This window comes from Silene latifolia, chromosome Y, assembly GCF_048544455.1.
Source record: "Silene latifolia isolate original U9 population chromosome Y, ASM4854445v1, whole genome shotgun sequence".
Classification (NCBI taxonomy): Eukaryota; Viridiplantae; Streptophyta; class Magnoliopsida; order Caryophyllales; family Caryophyllaceae; genus Silene; species Silene latifolia.
In genome coordinates, this window is record NC_133538.1 from 11,405,322 (window position 1) to 11,429,245 (window position 23,924).

The 23,924-nt window shown below is 37.5% G+C and overlaps 1 protein-coding gene across 4 annotated transcripts; it reads right to left on the minus strand.

Annotated features, from left to right (window-relative positions):
- Positions 1–5,282: 5,282 nt before the first annotated feature.
- Positions 5,283–22,920, minus strand: LOC141626368 (uncharacterized protein C57A10.07-like). Of its 4 annotated transcripts, none has more exons than XM_074440222.1 (4): positions 22,736–22,920; positions 21,845–22,619; positions 11,172–11,293; positions 5,283–5,976 (listed from the first exon to the last, which is right to left on the minus strand). In XM_074440222.1, exons 2-4 carry the CDS (start codon positions 22,437–22,439, stop codon positions 5,659–5,661), a joined length of 1,035 nt encoding a protein of 344 aa, XP_074296323.1. In that variant the 5' UTR covers positions 22,440–22,619; positions 22,736–22,920; the 3' UTR covers positions 5,283–5,658. The 4 variants fall into 4 exon arrangements, with proteins under 4 accessions (XP_074296323.1, XP_074296324.1, XP_074296325.1 ...); XM_074440223.1 differs by having other exon boundaries at positions 5,283–5,410; positions 5,753–5,976; positions 21,845–22,920; XM_074440224.1 differs by having other exon boundaries at positions 5,283–5,420; positions 5,753–5,976; positions 21,845–22,920.
- Between the last annotated feature and the right edge of the window lie 1,004 nt (positions 22,921–23,924).

Below are 23,924 nucleotides of genomic sequence, written 5' to 3' on the forward strand. Positions count from 1 at the left end.
CCACACTAACCCCAACCCATCACCCTTTTTTGTGACGTTAGTCACTCTCATATCACACACTAACTTTCTTTAAAAAAAAAATCCTAGAGTATCTTCATCTTCAATCTTCCATCCATAATTCATCATGTAAAATTCATATAAATCTTCACCAAAAATACCCCCTCAAACCCTATGTCAAACATCAAACAACAATATTCATTCAAATCTTCATATTTTTCATTCAAATCTTCATATTCATCTTCATAAAAATTTTATATTTTGCTTTCACAATAAATAGAATTATGGTTGACGTTGATAATATGGTTAACGTTGATGTTTCGAACCCGACACAGTAATGACGAAGAAGGTGTATTGTTTGATGGTAATGACGAAGAATTCGTGACGATGTTGATGAGTAAAAGTTTGTATTATTTATTTTTAAATTGCGTGTCTTTGTTGATGAGATTTTAGGGCAACAAATGTGTCTTTTTTGATGAGTAAAGGTTGATTACCTAGTATCTTTAAATTGTGTGTCTTTAAGTTCATAATATTTGTTGATCATCTTTAGTTCATATGAAATTACCAAGTATTCTGTGTTGTTCATAATGTTTAAGTTCATAATCTTTGTGTTGTTCATAATCTTTAAGTTCAAAATTTTAGTTCATAATCTTTCTTGATGATATTTTATGATGATTTTGATGATGAGATTTTAGGGCAAATTTAGATTGCAATTTGGATGGGAAATTGTGTTGGTTTTGTTGTTGCACAGATTGATATCCTTTGTGTTGTGTTGTTGTTGATGAGATTTTAGATGAAGGTTTAACATAAACTGACATAGGTATTAATGTTTAACAATCACCTCATTTACTTGCATATGTAAAAAAAATGCGTTTTGAAAAGTTTTTACAATCAGTCATATATGTCATCATTTTAGCGTACAGTGTGACCATTTTAGACTTCAGTGTAACCATTTTAACCAAAGCTTAAAATTTCATTGTTCTTGTCATAGGTACTAATGTTTCAGGCTCATTACTTGGAATAAAAGCTACAAAATGGGAACATATCTTCAGCTTGTAGAAAAAACATTCGCAACTCATGAGATTCAGTATCAAGAAATCTACATCTCGTAGGGCCGGCGTGGAAGATAGGCCGCTCATTGAGAGATACTTCAATGAATCCATGGGTGACGATGTCCGCCCTGTCTCAATTTTCACTGACCAAGACCAAGCAATTGCAAATGCCATTGAAAAGGTTTGACATTGTCTGACTAATATGACAACATTATGCAAAAACTATCATGTCACCATGTTTGTTCATATATGTTATCACAATAACTTCTTATAAACCCAATAAATTGTTACACTTCAGACTAAGATGATATCATTTCTTAACAAAACCCCCTTTTTCAGTTGTGACCACCTGACTTTACAATTGTCACCATATCATCTTAGGTTAAACATATAAGTAATTGTTCAAATGTGACCACCTTAACGAGGAATGTACTAATGTTATGGTTACATTAGTGTGTAGCATTGTGTCATATTGGTGCTAAGACCAATAAAGCATTGTTATTATGGTTACATTGACTCCTATGGGTGGTAACATTTGTTCACAGGTTTATCCAGCAACGAGACATCGTCTATTACAGTGGCACATTCTTAACATGTAAACAGAAGATACTAAACATGGTCAGTTATATTTGACTGTTGAAATTTGACCACTTTATCAAAGATATGTTCTATTGTTTGAGCAATGTAGCAATATTATTAACATGCATGTAAACATTATTGACTAAACATGTTGACATATATATCATTGAGGACAATGTGACCACCTTGTTAAAGACATGTACCTATGTTTAAGAAATATACCAATATTATCATGTTAACATAATTGACTAAATATGGTGACATATTCGTATTTGTTGAAAGTGTGACCACCTTATGAATGATATGTACTTATGTTTGAGGGCTTTCACTTGAACTTAACACGATAACAACTGTGCTTGATAACATGGTCACATTTTTTAACATCTTCAAAATGTAACTACTTTACTGCTAACAATGTGACCATATTGGTTTGCATATGTCACAACATTGTTCAGAATGTGACCTTAATTGTTCAGTAGAAAAAGGACCATATTTGTTCATACTTACAAAACAAGGAGTGTTTCCCTAACATCAAGAGGGACTAAAAAGTGTAACCCAAAATAACACATCCTTGATCAAACCAACAATCTTAATTATTATAGACCGACGCTTAAATAAACGACTGTGCCCCTGTTTCATTTCTTCTTGCTAGACTTTGGAGGGTGGCCAATGGTATATTAACCTTGTGACCCGATGGGTTAACAGTTGACTTTGTCTTTTCCACTTTTAGCGGCTTGGGTTGCATATTAATCTCTACGGGATCAATATGAAAATGTTAGACATATGGTCACATTTCAGAATAAGATTATGATATTGCTAAGATAACACTCATTGCACTATTTATAGATGCTTTCTCATTTAATCAACCACATCATAGAATAGGTACATTAGCTACATAAGATGGTCACATTTCCCCACTATGATGGTCACATTTCTGGATTTAAGAGGTCACAAATGAAAAACTAACACATGTCCCCATCTTTGAATCAGATGTTATTAGGTTAAAGTAAGGTCAAAGCATTAAAACATAGTTACATATCTCCGAAAAAGTGGTCCATTGACAATAACCATATAAATGTCACCACGAGTCTTGTCTAATATGATAACATGTTAAGAATTATTTCAACTTTTAATTATGGTAAATTAAATACATAAGATGGTCACATTAACTACATAACATGGTCACATTTAACTACAATAAAATAGGCCACCATGTTTTACAATAGAAGTGATCACATTAAGCTAAACTGTCCCCATCTTTTAATCAGATGTTATCAGGTTAAGGTAAGGTCAAAGCACTCAAACATAGCTACATATATCGAAAAAGTGGTCACATTGACAATAATCATATATATGACACCATGTCTTGTCTAATATGATCACATGTTAAGATTTATTTCAACTTTCAACTGTGGTACATTAACTCATAAGATGGTCACATTTACACCTAAGATGGTCAGATTTCACTACAATTAAATATGCCACCATGTTTTACAAAACAAGTGACCACCTTAAGCTAACCTCATTACTCAGGTCACAATTGAATAACTAACACATGTCCCCATGTTTAGTCAAATATGTTAACATGTTAAGATTTCAGCCTACATGGCATTACACTCTTACACAGGTACATTTCTCAGTTAAGTAGGTCACAATTCATACACTAACAGATGTACCCATGTGTTATGTATATATGCCATCAGGTTAAGCTAAAGACATCATTTTTTAATTTGTTCAACAAACTCAAACATAGGCACTTTTCTAAACTATGATGGTCACTTCTTAACACAAACAAATGTCATCATGTCTAGGCATATGGTACATTCATCGCAGAGTTGAGGTTCATTTACCAGCTTAAGTGGTCACATTCTAAACATCATAACATATGTCACCATGTGTTCAATCAGATGTTATAACGTTAAAGTAAGGTTAAAACACAAAAACATAGGTACATATCCTTGATACACAGGTCAAATTGTCAATAATCACAAATATGTCACCATGTCTTGTCTATTATGTTAACATGTTAACTCTTATTGGTACATAGGCTCTTTACACAGCTAAAATGGTCACATAATCAACAATAATGCATATGCCACAAATACTTCAGTGACACTCACTTAATTAACAGCAACATCAATTGACGTTAAGCGCCTCTACATGACAAGCAAAATGCATTAGCAATACACCACAAACAAATCTATTACTCCCTCCTATTCACTCATTTCCTCCCTCATTCCTTTTTGGGTAAGTCGGGTTTTATTTCTTCTCTCTTTCCTTTTTTGGTAACTTTTGTGTAGTCCAATTTTAATTACATTTGGGGTAGAGTGGAGTAGAGTGTTTTGTGTGGTCCAAAATTATTTTCTTAATTCTTGTGCAAAATAGAAGAGTGAATAGGAGGGAGTATTAACCAACAAAAATTGCTAATTTTCTTACAAATGAAACTAAGATTTTTTTTTTTCAAATGAAACAAAAATTAGTACACCATAAAAATTATTAATTAAACCAATGTGACCATTTTTTACAAATGAAACTAAGATTAGAATTCCAAAACTCTCTGATTTGGATAAAATCCTCATTTTTTGACATAACAACCCTAGATCTATACATTAAAATACAAAAGATTCAAACTTTTTTAACATAAATCAATCAAAAACCCAATAAAGTTATCAATTTTGAGTAAAAAATGACATACAGATTTAAACTTTCTACATAAATTAAAAAAATCAACACAATAATCAACCTTTTACCTTCGATGGTTTTCTTAACCATCGTCTTCAGGAAGCTCAGAAAGATTATGATGGTCAGATGTCACAACCTTAATTTTGGGGATTTGAAGAATGAAAATCGTCAGTTAAGAGAGATGAAGATAAGGTAGGAGATGAAGAACTTGAGCGAGTTGAAGATCTTGTTTTTTTGGGATTTTTAGAGAGATGCCGACGTAGAGAGATGATTTGAATTTGAGAAATGTGAGAAGTGACACTATTGAGATGGAGGTGAACTTTACGTCTTCAGCATGTATTGGGAGTTCCCCATTTTTTTTTTTTTTTGGTCAAATCAGACATTGTAATATATTCACACAAATGGCCCACTGCTTACCATATTACCACAATACGGTATGTATCCGCTCCGTCTTCACCTTGAATGTGATGTCCAAAATTGAAATAGGTAAATAAATGACCAGGAGGGAGTATATAACTGTTTTTTTTTTCTTTTGCCCTTCCCAATTGTCCATTTGTCACTTGTCACTTGTCAAATATCGGTATATCTTAAAGTTGACATATGAACACAGGAAGGGGGAATCCTATGAGGATTTGAGGAATACCAAGCAGCAGAGTAGGCATCACAGATTCACGGCCGATTTTGCTAAAAGGCGTAGCAAAGCACAACAGGGCGATAAGGGCAGCCGTCAACACCGTTACACTTACACAGATGGTCCTGATTTATTTATACGGTAATAAAAGTCTGATTAATCAATCTCTCGTAAAATATTGCCCAAGTTTGAGGGCTGCAACCAGCAAGAACATTAGCCGTGATAAAATACCAGCAATTGAAGTAATTTTGCATTTTTAACTTTGCCTCCTCTATTTTAGGCTTTTCGGCCATATGCGTTGCCTGGTATCATAACTACTTGTGTACTTCACACTAACAAAAGAAACCAAAGTCCATAAACATTCACAATAATATAATCAATTGGTGTTCAGTGTATCATTGTTCGGAAAACATCTCTTGCAGTTCCCCCCGGCAATTAAGAACTTCAGAAAATCTTCCAGGCCAAAATCCTAAGAGAAACTAAAATACAAGTTAATAAGTGAAGCTCTAAAATCATACACAGCTATCTACACCGTTGCAAAATATCTTTCTCTACCACGACTCTCCTGAACATTACTTTGTATACCATATGCATCTCTACATTTAGACAAAATGAACTTGATATCTATCCTGCTATGAAATGTTATCAAGTTCATAGTATGGCTGAAGTAAAATCTGGAATTGCTGGAAGTATACCCTAAGCAATAGGCATTACAATTTACGCCCATGGAAGATGACCTCCATAAAGAGATGTACCACAATATTTAAAGAGATCTTCAATTTCAGGACATCCATTAGGATAAGGGATGGACCTGTGAAAAGGATCGCGCCGCAATTTCTTGTGGTGGAGAGAGCTGAAACATCCATAAGGGTCATTTTCAAATTGAGATCTCACCAATGCTTCACCTTTCTTAGCTCCACTTTGTGAAATTGCTGATGTCGGAGTTCCCACATAGAAAAACTGGGTTTTAGGAAACCCAATGGCTAACCGGTGGTGTTTCGCAAACCTGTCTTCTTTAAAATCATAACTTACCACCTGCAACAATATTGACAAAAACAAAAAGTTACAATGTTATATAACGAAACTACCCTAGTGTAAAAAGGGCTGGCGAATGTAATGGGTAGGGGAAGTGGGATGTAAGCAGCCTTGTCCCGTGTTAGCAACACAGGAAGAATATTTAGGGATGACCCTACGAAAGTTGTGTCGAAAATGGCATCAAAAACTTGCAATGAGCTAATACGAGACGAATATTTATGATGACTCTACGGAAGTTGTCGAAAATTGCATCAAAAACATGCAATGTGCTTGTGGTACATGTGCTTTTGGATCAACTTTTTAACTATGGCATAGGTGATTGGGTACTACAGTAACTATAAAAATATATCCTTTGTCACCTGAACGGGCCCACGCGAATCACCAAATACAAAAGGGATGAAGGGAAAGAAGAAAGAAAGATTAATTAGATAGCTTCAGCACAGAAGTTTCCGAGTTTAATGAGCTACTACGAGAGAAAGCAGGAAAAGTGGCTTCGAAGATCTCATCTAGTAGTTCTAAGATTAGTTTGTGCTCTTCCTAGTAAGAGTGACCGCAAAGAACTGTAGATTTTCGAAAAATTCTAGAGTTTGTTGTACGCGTGCAAAACATGCATCAATTAATTCTCAATTCATTGCTTCGCAACAAGAACATTACCCCAATGCCTTGAGATCTCCCATAAAGTGGAAGGTAAGAGGGGGTCGCATGTAAACAGCCTAAGCAACAGAAAGAAGGTTCCACATAGCCTTGGGTGGGTGGGTGGGGAGAAAATTCTCCCAAAGGTAAAGTAGCCTTACTATGAAGCACTCGATAAGCCTTGGGTACACTATCAACATATGACATACTTAGACAAGTAGGATAAGATGTCTTAGACAAACTCATGTTAAGCCTAACTTCCAATTATCAAAGCTTGCCTAGGATGCAACTGAGGTTAATAACTTAATAAGCATCGAGAAATTATTTAACACCAAGACTTTAGATGCTTAAACTTGTATTGTTAAGCTACATAAAGTGAATGAATTGCCCTACCATACTGTTTTCAAGAGGCTAATGAGTTTAAAACTAGGAGGCTTAGTTGTGAACTTTGACGACATACACGTGCTTCCAAATTTGCTTCTCTGATTTACGGTAGTATGAAAATATAACTCCTCCTGTCACCCACGTATCTTCCATTTAGACTGTTTGGAGTCAAAAGTTTCAAAAGTTGGCCATAAATATGTTTAAAAAAATAACACTAGTCTCTCCTATTCTTTGAAATTGCTACATTTCTATTTGGCACAAAGACTTAGAAGAGCAAGCGAGACAAGTGATAAAGGTAAGGGCTTGCTTGGAATGGGAGTAATTATTAATGGAGTAATAGAGGCTAAAATAAGAAGAAATGGAAGGAGATTGGTGGTTTATGGTGGTTGTGGAGGGTGAAAAGAGGTGGTGAGGGAGGAATTATTACCTCCATATGGAGGTAATGCATTACTTGAGGGGGGAGGTGGGTAATTATTACCCCCTTAATGGATAGACTATTACACTATCTTCCTCCATTTCTATCTCCAACCTCCGTCACTTTCCTCCATTTTCTAGTTCATTTAACCTCTATTACTCCCTTAATAATTACTCCCATTCCAAGCGAGTCCTAAGAGTAAATGATACAGCTTCATTAGGTGAGCCAGAAGATAAATGTGTTACTTTTACTCAAATTTAAGGGCAGAAGAGAAAATTTAGATCCAAACATTTCCCGAGTTTAGAAATGAGGCAATACCAGTGAATAGAACACAAACAAAATGGGGCAATCCTAGAGAGTATTAGGAGGGTATAATATGAAACTAAAATATTTACATTTATCAGAAGATGAAAAACTGTCCCAAGATCTTACTTTTCAACCAAAAAAAGGTGGAGACAGTGTAGAGTTAGAGATGAACTCATGAAGATATAAGTGTAATCAGGGTTACCGGATTCGCAATTCGTTCAATTCGCTTTCTTAATTCTAATTCGCGATTCGCTCAATTTAGCGAATTCAATTCGCTGGTGAATTACATTATTTTAAAATTCGGTAATTCGTCGAATTCAATTCGCAAAAGGATTATCCTTTTATATCAACAAAGCTAAAAAAAATCTTCTTCCTGTAAGAAATCAAAATCAAACTAAAGCTAAATCTACAATAGTGAATCAAATCATTGTGCTTGCCTTCAAAGTTCAAACTTTAAAATAATCAGGTATCTTGTCTATACTTCAATTTTTCCCGATTTTTTTTGGTTTTTAGCATAATCATATAATTCGCTCATCTCAGCGAATTAAAAGCTAAAAGCGAATTGGGGCGAATTAATATGAAAACGAATTGCGAATTAATTCGTAATTCGCAATTCGGAGGGGGGCGAGCGACCAATTTTATTATACTATATTTCTATATATAGGAAGGAAATTTAATTAATTATGATATAAAACAAGCTACCACAATTTTCTTCTTGGTAAAAAAAAAGACTGATATTTTAGAGTGGATGTGCTGCTAGTCCGCTACATATTAGAGCCTCAAACTACTATACTCCCTATAGAGGCCAGAAAGTTTGATTTACATTTGAATCAGTCTTTTCTGTATGCACATGTATGTTAAAAGGTATCAGCTTCATTCTCAACCATACAAACATGCATAAAAAGAAATCGTAAAATAGACTACGTAGACTAACTCTGAGATAGAAGGCGTAGTTAGTATGTCATAGTCTCAAAAGCACTCAAAAACTCTACTAAAAACCTCCGACAATTATACCGCTTTATCAAACTCAGGCACAGGCCGCACAGCTTCCTATCCAATAGTTTAAAAACGCTTGTTAGCTTAAAAAAGCTGCCTCGGGAGCGCCTAGGCTCGAGACTCTGCGAGTCACTATTAAAACGCCCTGAAAGTGCCTTAGGTGCGTCTTATTGACAATGTGCGTATAGTGAAACTCAATATTAAGGAATTTCCATATCATTTTCTCCAGTTCTTTTATATGCACTTCTTTCGCCCCATTACCCCTTTACCCTACAATTTGTGGGACCCATTGTGTCTCTAGGGTCTATAGGATTATGTTTATGTTGTAAGGCTTTAAGTGTAGTGCCCCAAACATTTTAAGCAGCTCTCCTTAAAAGCCAAATTAACCAACAACCCAAAAACCGTAGAAAACATATAAGACAGCCTTTTATCCATGGTATTTGTGGTATACTTCTATATCAAATTCTTCTTTTTCTGTGAGTGTACCACATACATATTCAACAATCTAGAACAATCCAACTGTAAGGCTGCTTTAAATAACAATTTAAACTTTCAATCCATTAAATCAGTTTGCTCGCATTCCTTAAATTACTACCTTTCAAGTTTCAACCAGTCCCTTAGATTCTGCTTCTGCAGCAGTATAATCTTGGTCCCCGCTTGCGCTGTTTTAATGGAAGTCTTCAAAATATCGAAGTTTTAGAACCCAGAAGTTAATATACCGCCTCATAATAAACTGTGAAGTGAGAAGACATTTGGAGCCTCACTAGTCCTCTACTCCTAAATCTATTGATAAACACTTGCTCCTAAAAAATTCAAAACATTGACATTCTAAAGATGGACATGTTGAAGAAGATAAAAACACTAAAATGTCTGAAAGTTGCTTTTCCCTTGATTAAAGAAAGTCTTAACCTATATTGAGCAGTTTTTCCATTAGGTGGTGAATAGTGTACGAATATATGTAGACAAAGTCAGAACATAAGGCACCAATGTACGCAAAAACAAAGAGTAATTTACAGGCCCTAGATGCAAGCATGTAATGGTTAGGTATAGCCTCGTTTAATACTTATCATAAATGTCGAACAATTATCTAAACAGATATATACGCAGAATAAAGTTGAGGGATCAGTAATGTGTCATGTCCAAAGTCATAAATAAGTGTCCATTTTCCTTTCACTGCCAAAGGCTGAACCCTTTCAGAGATGGTGTTCTACCATCTGCGTCTTTATATGATTTAACGAGAAAAATATTACATTATGCAATAATATGAGCCCAAATCTTGCGCTCAAATCTCGACTATGTAGATCATCCACCCTATGGCTTAAAGCCCATGAATAGTAGCTATTGCTGTAACTTAGAATTCTTCCTTCAATTTCTTAGTTTTTATTATAATATAGAGTACAGAGTTGCTTCCACTGATTATCTACTACTTCAAGAAACATAATTTTGGTAGCATTTGAATACATAAAGCATTAAGACACAATTTTCCCAACCTCCTCTCTTTTGAAAACACAAGAGGTAACGTAACATGCACTAGCCACCCCCACACCCTGCACACGTCACCATAGACGGTATCTTTTGATGCACTCGAGCAATGTTGTTATATATACATATCTTTCCCCAAAAAATTATAACTTAGCTCACGTATATGTAGGACTGTACTGTAGATTGGTCAGGGACGAGATCTTATGACTGTAGACTAAAGAGGTTAGCAAATAATGGACTAGTATAGAGTTTAGGTGCAAACAACTAGACAAAAAAGGATCGGGCAGAATCAGAGTCACTGAGCAAAATAGAACTAACCACTGGCAACTGGGGAAGGTGAAAATACAAATATAGGTATGCTGCCAAATGGTAAGAAAATGATGATGGTTGGTTTTCTTTATAGATGATGAACTGGAAGTCCAGAACCATGATTAGCTTTTGGTGCAACAGTCCATGCTTTCATTTCTGACCCTACTTTGTCCTTCTAATGGGCTATATATGAGTTTACCCTTGTACGAAGTAACATTTTATTCACAGAGCAAGGACAAGCTTTAACTACAGGGCATTCTTTGCTATTCCATGTGCAGCTGTGCATGTTAAAAGTGCACGTCCAAGCATTTGATTAAAGTACATAGACAACTCTCGTTTCTGGTGCCCGTATGACATTTCTCATCTCATAGGCTATACGGAGTATGAAAGTTTAACACATTAAATCAGATTTGACACCCTCCCACTATTAGAAATGCTTTTTTAGTGCCAAAATATTCATGTACAGGGAGCTTCTAAGAGAACCAATGAAAATGTAGGTATTCACTTGTCACTAAAGATACAGGTTCAAATTTCCAAATAACTACGAAGTTATCGACGCAAAAGAATCAGGATTTATATAAATAGCCAGTAGTTTGGTCAGACACGATATCACTGAGAGAGTTACTAACAGTATATAAGATATTTGATATAAGAATACAGTAGGACTTACAGTTATATTTTGAGGGTATGTGCCAGTAAGCTCCCGGAATCGACAGACACTAAAGAGAAGGTTTTCAAAACTATCCCTTGCATGCTCTTCAGTAAGTGCTCTCCCTCTGACACTGCTTTCTCCTACAGATGATGATACAATAATAATGACGTCAGTAATGGTAACTACACAGATCCTAAACACGAGATAGTCACTATTTCCTGCTACAGTTGCACTGTTATGTGAAACCAATATCCATCTGATACATTTTCACGTTCCGATGAGTGTAGAAAGACATGCTTTAACTGTAAGTAATCTGAGATTTTGATCATCTTGAGGTGCACAGCACACTGAACTTTAATAGCCAGCCACAAACAGCCTTTGCTTGGGTCGAGCACAGTTGGCTAAAATTGGGCCAAAAAGGCACTCCTTTCAAGAGCTATTTTTACTCACAGATTGACTAGCAATTTGCCTATGTTGCAGTTGTGCAATGTCAAAACACGAAGTGGCCTATGCCGGTAATAGCAACAGGATCTGTCATAGTATTAAATAAGTACAGCAAAGCCTAGCAGATTTCTGAACCAGCAAAAGCCACCCCCAGCAAAGAAATTTGGCATCCAATGTGGAACATTACTATGCCCCAAAATTTATTACCTGTTTCTGGACTTTTGCATTGGATGAAATAGACGGAAAAAAGTCATTTGAGTATCTGCACTCCCAATATTGTTAAGTAGCATATGACCATATTTTTTTCTTGTTAGCTTTTACTAGAAATAACATGTCCATCATAACTAGGGTTGGAGTTAGCAAGTCTATGATATCAAGGGCAGAATGCTTGCATTTAAATACCTAACAAAGCCTAGGTGGGGGAGCCTTCTAGTAAATGCAAATATAATTGCCCATTAATGTATTTTGCACTGTTTCAGTCAGATGTTTCAGAAAAAACAATGAGAGCGTATCACATTAAAACTAAAGCTCCTAAAGAAACAAATGTAATTTATTTTCCGTTTATTAGGCTTTTACATCATTTAACAATCTTTCCCATAGTACAATTTTCTTTTCTATTAAGAAAACATTTTCATTACTCTGCAGTTTGCTATTTTTCACATGGTATCCATATTTAAGGTTGTGCACAAGGTAGCATTGTTTTGTATGGATTTTGCGCAAGGCGAAATCAGGTCAGGGTAGGTCTAGGCAGGGTTAACTAGCTCGAATTAATCTGCGAATAAGTATGACAGGGTATAAAATTTGAAGAATAAAGTACAGTAAATGAATAGCAGTAAGACAGAATTTTGTACGTGGAGAACCCTTAAATGGGAAAAACCACGGGCACCAAGACAGGAGAGGATTTCACTATAATATTGAATAAATCGCACTAATATCTGTAATTCAGCTTGTATTTCAGTATTGCTAGTATGTTGCTAGGATCTTGTCTTATGTCGTGCAAATGATCTAAGTGCTCTTTATATAGTCAGATGCTGAACGACTGCTAGATCTTTCTCCATCAATGCTGAATATCCTGCCTTAATTAGCCGGAATAATGCTCATTATTGCTCCTTTAATTGCCGTCTTTAATTGCTAAATCTTTCTAATTAATGCCCCAATTATTGCGCGTATATTCGTCTATAATATAATCTCTTGGTCGAATATCGTCCTGATATTTTGACCGTTGTCCTCTCCATGGCCCGGCGCCTGCCTTCTTGTGTGCCTTCTTGTGTCCTGGTAGCTTGACGTCCTGACACCCTCATGGTTAGGTCGAGGTAGAATATCGTTTAGGGACATCTGCGGATTTCCAGGCCTAACAATTGCCCCTTATCTCCTTATCTTCGCTAGGTCAGGCCAGAAATAAGGAGATAACCTCTAATTTTTAAGAAACTGATCAACGGTTGGATTATGGCTTATTGGCTTCAGTAACGGCTAGTTGGCGGTTTGATGACGCGTGTTGCAATTACTGCAACTTCCTCGACAATTATCTTTGCAAGTTGCGGTTGAAACCCTAATTTCACCGAGTATAAATATCCTTTTACTTCATTGAATTAATCTTCACCAAAATCTATTCCCTTCTAATTTAATCTTCTTCTTCAAGCTTTCTTAATTCCTTGATAAATTTTCAACAACTTTTCAATAATGGCCGCGAAAAAGAAATCTTCTAGGGGAGCGATGTCTCCTGGAACTCCATTCGTTCAGAACCCTGAAGAGACCACCTCTGAAAATCTCCCTTGATCTTCTGCTGCTAACCTCCCGTGGCTGAAAAACCGATTGATTCTCCTGTCGAGATGATTTCAAATTTCCATGGTGAATTTGAATTCAAACCCACAAAAGCTCTGAAAGATGCCCAGGTTGCTAAGGTGAAGATCAGGGATGATGCTGCTCGCCCTTGATCCTATTAAGACTGCTACCTAGGCAGTTGCTTCAGTAGATCATTCTGTCAGCCTTTTGGCAAGTGCTTTGGCTGCTGTGAGAGACGTATGTAGTTTTTGTTATTATTATATGTATTTTGTAATGTGTATATATTTTTTACTTAGAGGTGTTTATTATTATGACATAATACTTATACTATTCTTGTTTCTCGGTGTTGCAGTCTGTCTCCATAACGCTTATCAGGCTACTTCTTTGGTGGCCAGGATTGATCTTATGAGATCTGATAGGGCTGCTGATTTGGCGAAGGTGCAGGCTGAGAGGTGAGATGGCCTTCGCTGCTTCTAAGTATCCTGACCTGCATAACATGGGCAATGAACAGGAAGTCGATTCTCCAGGGGAGCAGGATGTTGATGTTGAGGCTGATCAGGCCAAAAGTGAAAGTGCTGACGCTGTCTCCAAAAGGGGAGCAGTAATTTTAAATCTTTGATGGTATTGGCCCATCCAGGGGGATGTCCCTGGACAAACAATCTTATTTTCTTGTTTCTTGGGTGGATCAGGGAGGTTATCCCTAGCCTTGACGAATATTTTGGTGCCTTTGCCCCAGGGGTAAGGGATTTATTATGGTAATGGCCTTTACTGGCTTATTTTGCTTATTTCCTGATGCTTTGTTGTTTTTTTATTTTCTTTGAACCTGTGAGCCTTGTCCTTCCAATCCTTTCGACCTGATAAAATTATGACTTTGTTAACCTATCTTGTGATTGAAGCTTAACGTAAGTAATTCAACCATGTATGGTTTTTGCCATAATGGTTGAAGGGGTGGGAAAACCGCCTGTCTGTCGGGAGGGCTTATGTCCCTGCTGGCCGGAGGGCTTGTATTCGGCCGTCGGAGGGCATTTAGGCGATGGTCGGGATAAAACACCCTTGCACCGTCTTGCTGCGTCCAGTTTGTAGATGTGTGCGATAAATTTAGTCGGAAAGGCAATTATTTCATGCCTGATTGGTCCTGACATTTACTGTATCCGGTGATGGTTACCAACTCGTTAGGCACAGTTACGTGCAAAAATTTGTTTTAAAAACTGATGTATAGTAGAGTAGCCCTCAATCCTGAATATGTATGCATATAGACATTTATCATGTATAATTGTTCAGGATTCAAAAATAAGAGAAATTGGGTTAGTTACATATATAGATATGGATTGCACATAGAGCATATGAAACACGTAATTTTTCAGATAGCACGTCAGGTTGAATCACTGATTTAAAGGTATAGTTTTTTACCTGATTTGGGCCTGACATAGATTTAATACATGGAATAATTTCAAATGTGTTATATTCCGAGATCTTGAGATCATTTCTCCTTCTAATGTTTGGAACCTGTATGTTCCTTGTCCGACGATTAAGTCAATTAAGTAAGGGCCTTTCCATGTAGGGGCAAGCTTGCCTGCTGATTTTTCTTTTTTGTTTGGAAAAACTTTTCGTAGGACAAGGTCTCCTTCCTCAAGACTCTAATTCGACATTTTTATTGTAAGTTAAGCTCTTTGCTTGTTGGTATGATGCCATCCCGATTTTGGCAAATGGCGTCTCTCGCTTCTTTTCCGTCGGGACCAGGTTGTCTTCGCATCGTCTCTTTTTGCTTAACGTTGTTCGGTTATATCTTGATGTTGGCACCGAATTTACTGCGGGATGACGACTTCACGATCATACACCAAAGAATAGGGTGTTTGGCCCGCGATATCTTTGAGTTGTCTGTCCGCCCATAGCACTAATGGAAGTTCTTGACCCATCCGCCTCGTCTTCGCTTCGATTTCTTTTTTAGCGACTTATGACTACCTTGTTACTAGATTCGGCCCGGCCATTAGCTTTTGGATATCCAGGGGTTGATGTTACCAGTTAATATTCCATTCCACTCTTGCGCGAATGCTTTAGTCTTTTTCCCCACAAATCGGGTTCCGTTGTCACATACTATCTCGATGGGACTCATATCTCGCAAATAATATTCGTCCTGATGAAGGATATTACTTCTTTTTCGGTTACCTGCGTGAAAGAGTCAGCCTCGATCCATTTAGAGAAGTAATAAGTCATAGCCAACATGAATACTTTACGTCACGGAGCTACAGACACTTTCCTACAATATCCATGCCCCATTCATGAATGGCCAGTGTGCGAGAAATTGAGTGAAGAAGTTCGGATGGTCGATGTATTATTGGTGCGTAATTTGACAGCTTCACATTTTGAACAAATTCCAGGCAATCGGCCCTCGGTGTTGGCGATAGGAGCCTGTCTAAGTACTTTACTTGCCAGGCTCTTTCCTCCTTTATGGTTGCCACGGTGTCCATCGTGTATTTCTGAAGCACTTGTTTAGCTTCATCGTGCTCTAAGCATCTCAAGTATGGTCCCACTGCGATCTCTTGAATAAAGTGTTATTGATAATAGCATAGGTTGAAGCTCTGATTTTAAAAGCCCTCGCTTCATGCCTTCCCCGAGGTAATATTCCTTGGAGGAACCAATCATAATAAGGTTTGGTCCAAGAATTATTATCTCGATTAACAGGGTTGACCTGTTCGGTTTTACTAATAGCTGGTTCTAATAAATGAACAATTGGTATTTTGTCGAAGACTGCAGGGGTAAAATTTGGCCAAAGCATCAACCTGCGTGTTCAGGTCTCTTGATATTTGATCTTTAGGTTTTGAACACCGAGGTCTAGACATACCTTTAAGCCTGCTATCAGAGCTTCATATTCTGCTTCATTGTTGGTAGCTTTGAACTCAGCTTATAGCCTGAGCTATCATGTCCCCTGTGGCGATTTAAGCACTAATCCTAACCCTGTCCCCCTGACATTAGATGCCCCATCTATGAATAAAGTCCATTCTTGGTCTAGGGTCATATTTTCTAATTGATTAACCTCATTTTTCAGGTGAGGTTCCAGGTTAGGGCTGAAATCAGCCACAAAGTCTGCTAAGGCCTGCGATTTAATCGCTGTCATGGGTTCAAAGGAAATATGGTATGTACTAAGCTGAACCGACCACTTGGCCATCCTACCTGCGTAGGACAGATTTTATGGGTAAGTTAGTCCTAACTATGATGGGGTGACATTCAAAGTAAGGACGTAACTTGGCACATGGCATAATTAGAGCTTAAACATATTTTTCAAGTAATCCATACCTCATTTCAGCATCCAGCAGGCTTTTACTTACATAATAGACAGGATATTGTTGGCCTTCCTGTTCTTTTACCAGGACTGCGCTGACTGCTGTGTCAGTGACGGATAAGTGACGGATAAGTATACTGACAGAGGTTCCCCCTTCTCTGGTCTAGCCAGTAAGGGTGGAAATGATAGATATAATTTTAAGTCGTGAAAGGCTGCTTCATGCTCATCTGTCCAATGGAACTGCTTATTTTTTCTGAGTAGGTTGTAAAATATTTTACGTCTTTCAGAGGATCTTGATATGAATCGGTTCGGGGCAGCTACCCGACTTGTCAATTTCTGAATATCCTTGACAGACTTGGGCTGTCTTGTGATCTCCTTTGATTATAGCTATGCCCCAATTTACTGGTACCTTGATACACTGGTGATAGGTTGATGGCACAGCCTTGACATTATGAATCCATGGTCTGCCCAGAATTGCGTTGTAGGATGACAAGCAATCCAGGACTCCAAATTTCTCATAGGACGAGACTCCTTCAACGTAGGTTGGTAGATGGATTTCTCCTAATGTGCTTCTAGTTTCTCCACTGAACCCTACCAAAACGCTGGATTTCTTGGTGATTTGATCTTCACCAATATTCATGGCTTTCAATACATCAAGCATGATTAGGTTCACCGAGCTGCCTCCATCTACTAGGATCCTCCTTACTGTAGCGGTTCCAATCTGCATAGAAATTACCAGGCCATCATGATGAACATCAGGAATCCCTACCAGGTCGCAATCGCTGAAACTGATTGTCGGGACATGATCCGGTTTGCAAGGTGATGTGGTCCTTGGCGTCCTAGCTATCTTCTTTGCTGCTGAACTGGTCAGGCCACAAATTTCTGATCCACAAGATATGAATTTCACTTCATAGATTGGTGGTGGTGGAGGAAGGTTGCGGTCCTGCTTTTGTTCTTGGTTCTCCTTGCCCTGGTGTGCATTTCTGCCTTTCGCCCTGATCAGATCCTTTAGATATCCGGATTTCAACAGGTAGGCCACTTCTTTCCTCAGGGTGAAGCAATCATCCGTCGTATGTCCAATGTCCATGTGGAATTCGCACCATTTGGAGTTCTCCCTCCTAGGGTTGGGATTTTCCACCTTCCTGGGCCATCTGACTACTAATCCCATATTAAAGTCTCTGGATCAATCCTGTAATATCAACACTGAAGTTATGTCTAGAAATAGGTGGGAAAACTTTAGCCTTACCTTGATACTCATGTGCCAGGTTGACTTCTGAATGGTCTGGCCTGGAATATGGAGTAGGTCTGTAATTGTTTCCTTTGTTGCTTTTCCTATTGCTCTTTTCATAATCCTTTGGCCCGTTGGATGATCCGACTTTATAGCTCTTGCAAGAGTCTTGGCCTGGACATCTTCGAAGGTATGGCAGGGATACTTAGTGAGTTCATTATACAGGTCACTATGAGGTAATAACCCCTGCCTGAATGCCTCCACCTTGTTCCAACGCTCACACTGGGAATGGACACTTTCTCTTTGTTGAACCTGGCGAGGAACACCTTGAGAGTCTCCTCCGCTTCGTGTAATCTTGTAAAGATCACTAGACCGCTTCTCCAACTACCCGCGCTTTACAAACCGTTGTTGTTGAAGTTGTTGATCGGGTTGGCAAATGAGTGGATGCTCCCGATTCGAAGGTTGATGTACCACCGTAAAGCGAGTCCATCGGGGTCGTTCCAAATCCTTTACACATGCAAACTTGCTCAACTCGTGGGAATGGATACACTAACATTTTCTCGTTTATAGAGAGTCATTATGTGGATCCGTAGTACCATCATAGATCTTCATGGAGACGGGATCACGAACTTTTTAGAAGTCCACTTTTGCTATTTCGTCTATAAAAGGCGAATCAAAGATAGCTATCGTCGACTTCTTCTAAACTCGGCGGAACTCCGGATATCTTCTCGAATTTTTCATTTAACTTCTTGATTTCCTAGACCACTGCCATCATGATGGCTGCTGCAGATTTATCAGGTTTTTCATTGTTATCGTTTGGCTCACCATCGCCATCTACATTGATGAATTTAGAGCCACTCGGGCTCCCAAAGCTGGAGAAATCAATATTTTTGATAATTGATGCAAATGGCGTTCCTGGCTAGGTTAACCTGCTCCCTGGGTTTTTTCCAATTTTTATTTCGTAGTCGACTTTAACTCTAATCAAGGATTTCACCTCGGTTTGTCTACTTTTTCTTTCAAGCTTTCCAACTCACTATATTTGTTGGAGGGTCCGCATTCAATTGTTCTTTGATGGTAGGTCAGGGCCATTTTTGTAGGTTATTTGGATTTTTGAGAAATAAGGAAAAAAAGATTTTAAAGAGCTAGATGCCCCACGGTGGCGCCAATTGTTTTGTATGGATTTTGCGCAAGGCGAAATCGGTCGGGAGTAGGTCTAGCGGGGTTAACTAGCTCGAATTAATCTGCGAATAAGTATGACAGGGTATAAAATTTGAAGAATAAAGTACGGTAAATGAATAACAGTAAGACAAAGAATTTTGTACGTGGAAAACCCTTAAATGGGAAAAAACCACGGGCACCAAGCCAGGAGAGGATTTCACTATAATATTGAATAAATCGCACAAATATCTCGTAATTCACCAGTATTTCAAAGATTGCTAGTATGTTGCTAGGATCTTATCTTATGTCGTGCAAATGATCTAAGTGCTCTTTATATAGTCGATCTTTGAGCAACTACTGCTAGATCTTTCTCCATCAATCTTTGAATATCCCTTAATTAGCCGGAATAATGCTCATTATTGCTCCTTTAATTGCCGTCTTTAATTGCTAAATCTTTCTAATTAATGCCCCAATTATTGCGCGTATATTCGTCGATAATATGATCTCTTGTTCGAATATCGTCCTGATATTTTGACCGTTGTCCTCTGCATGGCCGGGCGCCTGCCTTCTTGTGTCCTGGTAGCTTGACGTCCTGACACCCTGATGGTTAGGTCGAGGTAGAATATCGTTCAAGGACATCTGCGGATTTCCAGGCCTAACAAGCATCAAGTTTTAAATTTGTGCACATGTTTAAGAGAGTGAGATTGCCAATTTTACATTGCTTGCAATTACCCAATGGTACCATGTGAAAATGAAGTATGACACATTAGTTGCCGTGCAGTATCATCAACACCAGTATTCCCGAAGCTAATGGCATTCACTTTAGCCTTCTCATGCAAAAATGATTGTCCAGTCCCGTACAATATGGTAGTTTTAACAATTTATTTAGCCCATGTTAGATGAGACACAACAATCAGCTAATAAAGGACTTCAGTCATAACAAGAACGACGACTATCACCACCATAATCCCACGTTATGTTCTGAACATAGATAAAACTGCAATTGAAGACAATAACAACAGCAAAAACAAGCCCTGCTCCACTATGCTGATATATCAATATCCATAGAAGTCGTCTTCGTCAACTAATCATGATATCCAGTCCCCCACTTACTGCCGCCATCATCATCATCAAATTACAGTCAGCCACCTTTCTTCCTATGTGGTTGCAATAAAGACCATGGCCATATTTCACCTCAAAGAAACATACATTCCTCATTCTTGCTTATTTTGGCTAAACTTTAACAAACCAAAATCATACAAAAATGCCTCTGCCTTTCACGGGGGGCATAAAACAGCGATTAGTTAAAGGTTTCTCCCCTGCAACAAACCAATCTAATACCTGATGTCTTGGAAACTCAGGTTGGCTGAGCCCAGCCTCCCCATAGGCATCAAAACACATGAGATTGGAAAGAGAGAAAGGTGTAAGGACAAAGAACAAAAGAGAGCATTGAGATCAGCCAGGTAGCACCATTAGTCGATCTACCTATTTTCCAAACTCATGCAGCTTGTTCTTTCCGTGTTTAAGAATGTATCTAAGCAACCAAAAAGAGTAACTATAAGTAGACCAACATATTCTGTAACGTGTACTTAGCAGTGCTATCAAACTTGAACAGAGGAACAAGTGATCTAAGGTTTCATTAAGCCACATGAACAACATCATGGACCCAGATTGTTCATTTCAAGTGCACTGATGTGTGGAAAACATATGTGAATGTCAGTCCTAGTTATAGCAGTAGTACAATTATTTCGGAGATGCATGCAAGAATAGGAAATAAAATTTCAAAAAATTGACTTACATGGACAAACATTTGAATAGTCCACCCTTACATGATAAAGTTGAATGAAGTAGATACGACTTCATGCAAAAGTTCAGCCATTACAAATGAAATTTGAGAACGTGAGTGATGGACAAGATGACAACTTATCTCCTGAAGTAATTTAACTTCATACGTCACATTATTGTCTGTGTACTCAAGCTTTCGATGGAGAAATTAAACTTACGTGTGTCAAACAAAAACTTGAGAGTTCTGAAATGATCAGCAACATATGCAGGTAGCTAGCACTAAATATATTATACAAAGATCAAACAAAAACTTGCTGGAAGTTTCAACTGCAAGAGTGACATGAAAGATGGCAATCATATGACCCTTAAATTTCTTTTCGTGATTGAAACCGACGAATAGGATTACCACTATAAATCCAAATCCATTAGTTGGTTCTCTTCTTCATCCCTTCTTAACGGGTTCCCCTTCACTAAGGCCTTGTTTGGATACCAAAATAGGAGGGAAAGGGAGGAGAAGGGGAAGGAGGGAAGGGAAGGGAAGGGGAGGTGGAATGTAGAGTGGATGTTTGGATACAATTTCCCTCCAAATCTTTCCTATGATGGAAGGATTTTGGTTTGCCTCAAAGGAGGGAAAATGGATCCCTCCAAATCCCTCCCTCTCCATTTCCCTCCACCCTTATGTGCTATCCAAATAAGGGGTTTTAAATCCCCTACTCTCCCTCCCTTTCCTTTCCCTCCAAATCCCTCCATCCAAGCACAACCTAAATGACTGTCACTTCCCTTCTATTTCTCATCATAAGTCTGCTCCCATCTTTTATCACCTCCTTCACTTTTTATTTTATATCTGTTACTCTACACTATCCTTGTAACATACTACTACATTTTACCAAATGAAATTCAACAATACCACGCGATTTTACCATAAGCATTAACAAAATCATTAGCAATGTCCAAAGTACATGAACACAAATATTAGTAATAACTCAAAACGAAAGGGAAAAGACAATTACTGACCAAACCAGCCTTTTGATTCAGCAACAAGCCAATAACTTTGAGCTTCACTGCGAGGACCAGCATCCTTTCGGGTCTCTCCCCCACTAAACAACAACAAAGCTTGATCATCCTTAGCCGCAACTTCAACACCCTCCTTTATATGATCCAAAAATGTAGCAGCTTGACCAGGATGCTTTTGATAGGATTCCAAAAACCAGGAATTCTCACTATCAACTTTGCCACAATTACAACTAGTATAAACCGAATGGCCAGCCACCATTACAAGGTTTTTAAGGTTAGGAAATGGATAAGAATCGGGGCGCAAATTGAATTCCCTGTAACTACTTGTTCGCCAAACAGGAGTATGATAAATGGAAAGAAGTATAAAAATGGTGATCCCAAATGAGAGACATAAGATAAAAAACAAGAGAGGGTGTAACTTGTAATAGCATTTGAGAGCATTAGCAATTGACTTAAGCATTCTAGGGGATTTCAATTCAGAAGTCTTAACTCTCCTTGGGTTTCGAAAACCTAGAGATTCGATATCGATCTCGACTCTTGGGTATGCATTGAAAGACTTTGGAGTAGTTGGCCCAAATGAGCAGCCACTCATCATATCATAAGGAACAATCTCATGTAAGCCACAAACCAAATGTATAGCATATGTTGGGTGTGAAATTCTTGATTAATTTAGGGAAATTTGAAAGAGATAACCTAGAAATTGTAAATCCAGAAACATTAATAATTTGATCCCTGGCAATGGGGTTTGAGCAAACTTATTGTCGACTGTGGACACCTGATAAACACCAATAAAATAATCTGATCAGAATGAAGGGGAAATCATGCACTTGCACAAAATCATTCGAATTGTAAGGAAATGTATGAATAAAGCATAGATACACATATTTAAACCTGGGAAATTTCTGGTTAGATCACGATAATTGATAATAATTTGGGAAATTGTTAATTTAATCAGTATTAAAAGCGAGAGATTGTAGGATCAAGTCTGCAGTGAATGGAAAGTGAAGAAATAAAAGAGTAGTTTTCAAATAAGGATAGAGCTATGGAAGGAATTTCCATCTGATTTCCATAAATATTGGAGATCACTTCTTGTTACATCTGTTTGGCCAAGTTTATCTATAAAAAGTGTTTTTTCATAAACTACTTTTTGGAAAAGTTGTAGTTGTTTGCCCTAATTTTTGTAAAAATAGTTTCTTAATGAATCTGTTTGGCCTACTTCCTATTTTCCAATTTTTTTTCCTTTTTAAACCAACATTATTAAGGTGTGTTTTGGAATGAATCTCATACCCAGGGAGGGGGTGGGTATGAGATTGATACCCATGGTATCAAATTAGAAATTTTAAGAAGTGATAAAAACAATTGTAAAAAAATCTTTTTATATATTTATTTGATTAAATTTTATCTACATGATTTAATAGTATAAAAATTATTAAAAATATTGTATTTTGAAGATTTTTTTAGCTTTGATTGATTCTAACCCCATATCCCACAAAACTGAACCAAACACAAGGTATGAGTATCAAGTTCCAACCCCATACCACCCAGGTATGATTCCCGATTCCAAACTCATAACCACGCGTGAACCAAACACCCCCTTAATAACATCATCTTTTGATTAAGAAAACTTGGGTTAAGAAAATCAAAATTTTGGTAAAATTGCATTATTAATCTCCAACTTAAGAAATTCAAGCAAATATAGAATTATGACGTATCAAAAATAAATTATTATGATTACACATCCTCATCAAATCAAAAGTGTGCCAACAAATAGATAGATAAAGTTAACGTTTCTATTATCGTCTCATGTTCATAAGAGATGTAGCAATATAATTACGAATAATAGACATGTTTTCATCATCTGCAGCATCGCCATGCTCATCTGAATCATCTTCATCGCCATGCTCATCTGAATCATCTTCATCTTCTACGTTGGGCATATAATTTGGATCTGCGTCACACTTATCAAACTCTTCATCTTTCAACGCATTTTTTCGAATAAAATTATGTAGCGCCATAGTTACAAGTCCTTACAACCACTATTTTACATTTGTAGAAAATTTATAACTGGGTATGTTAAATA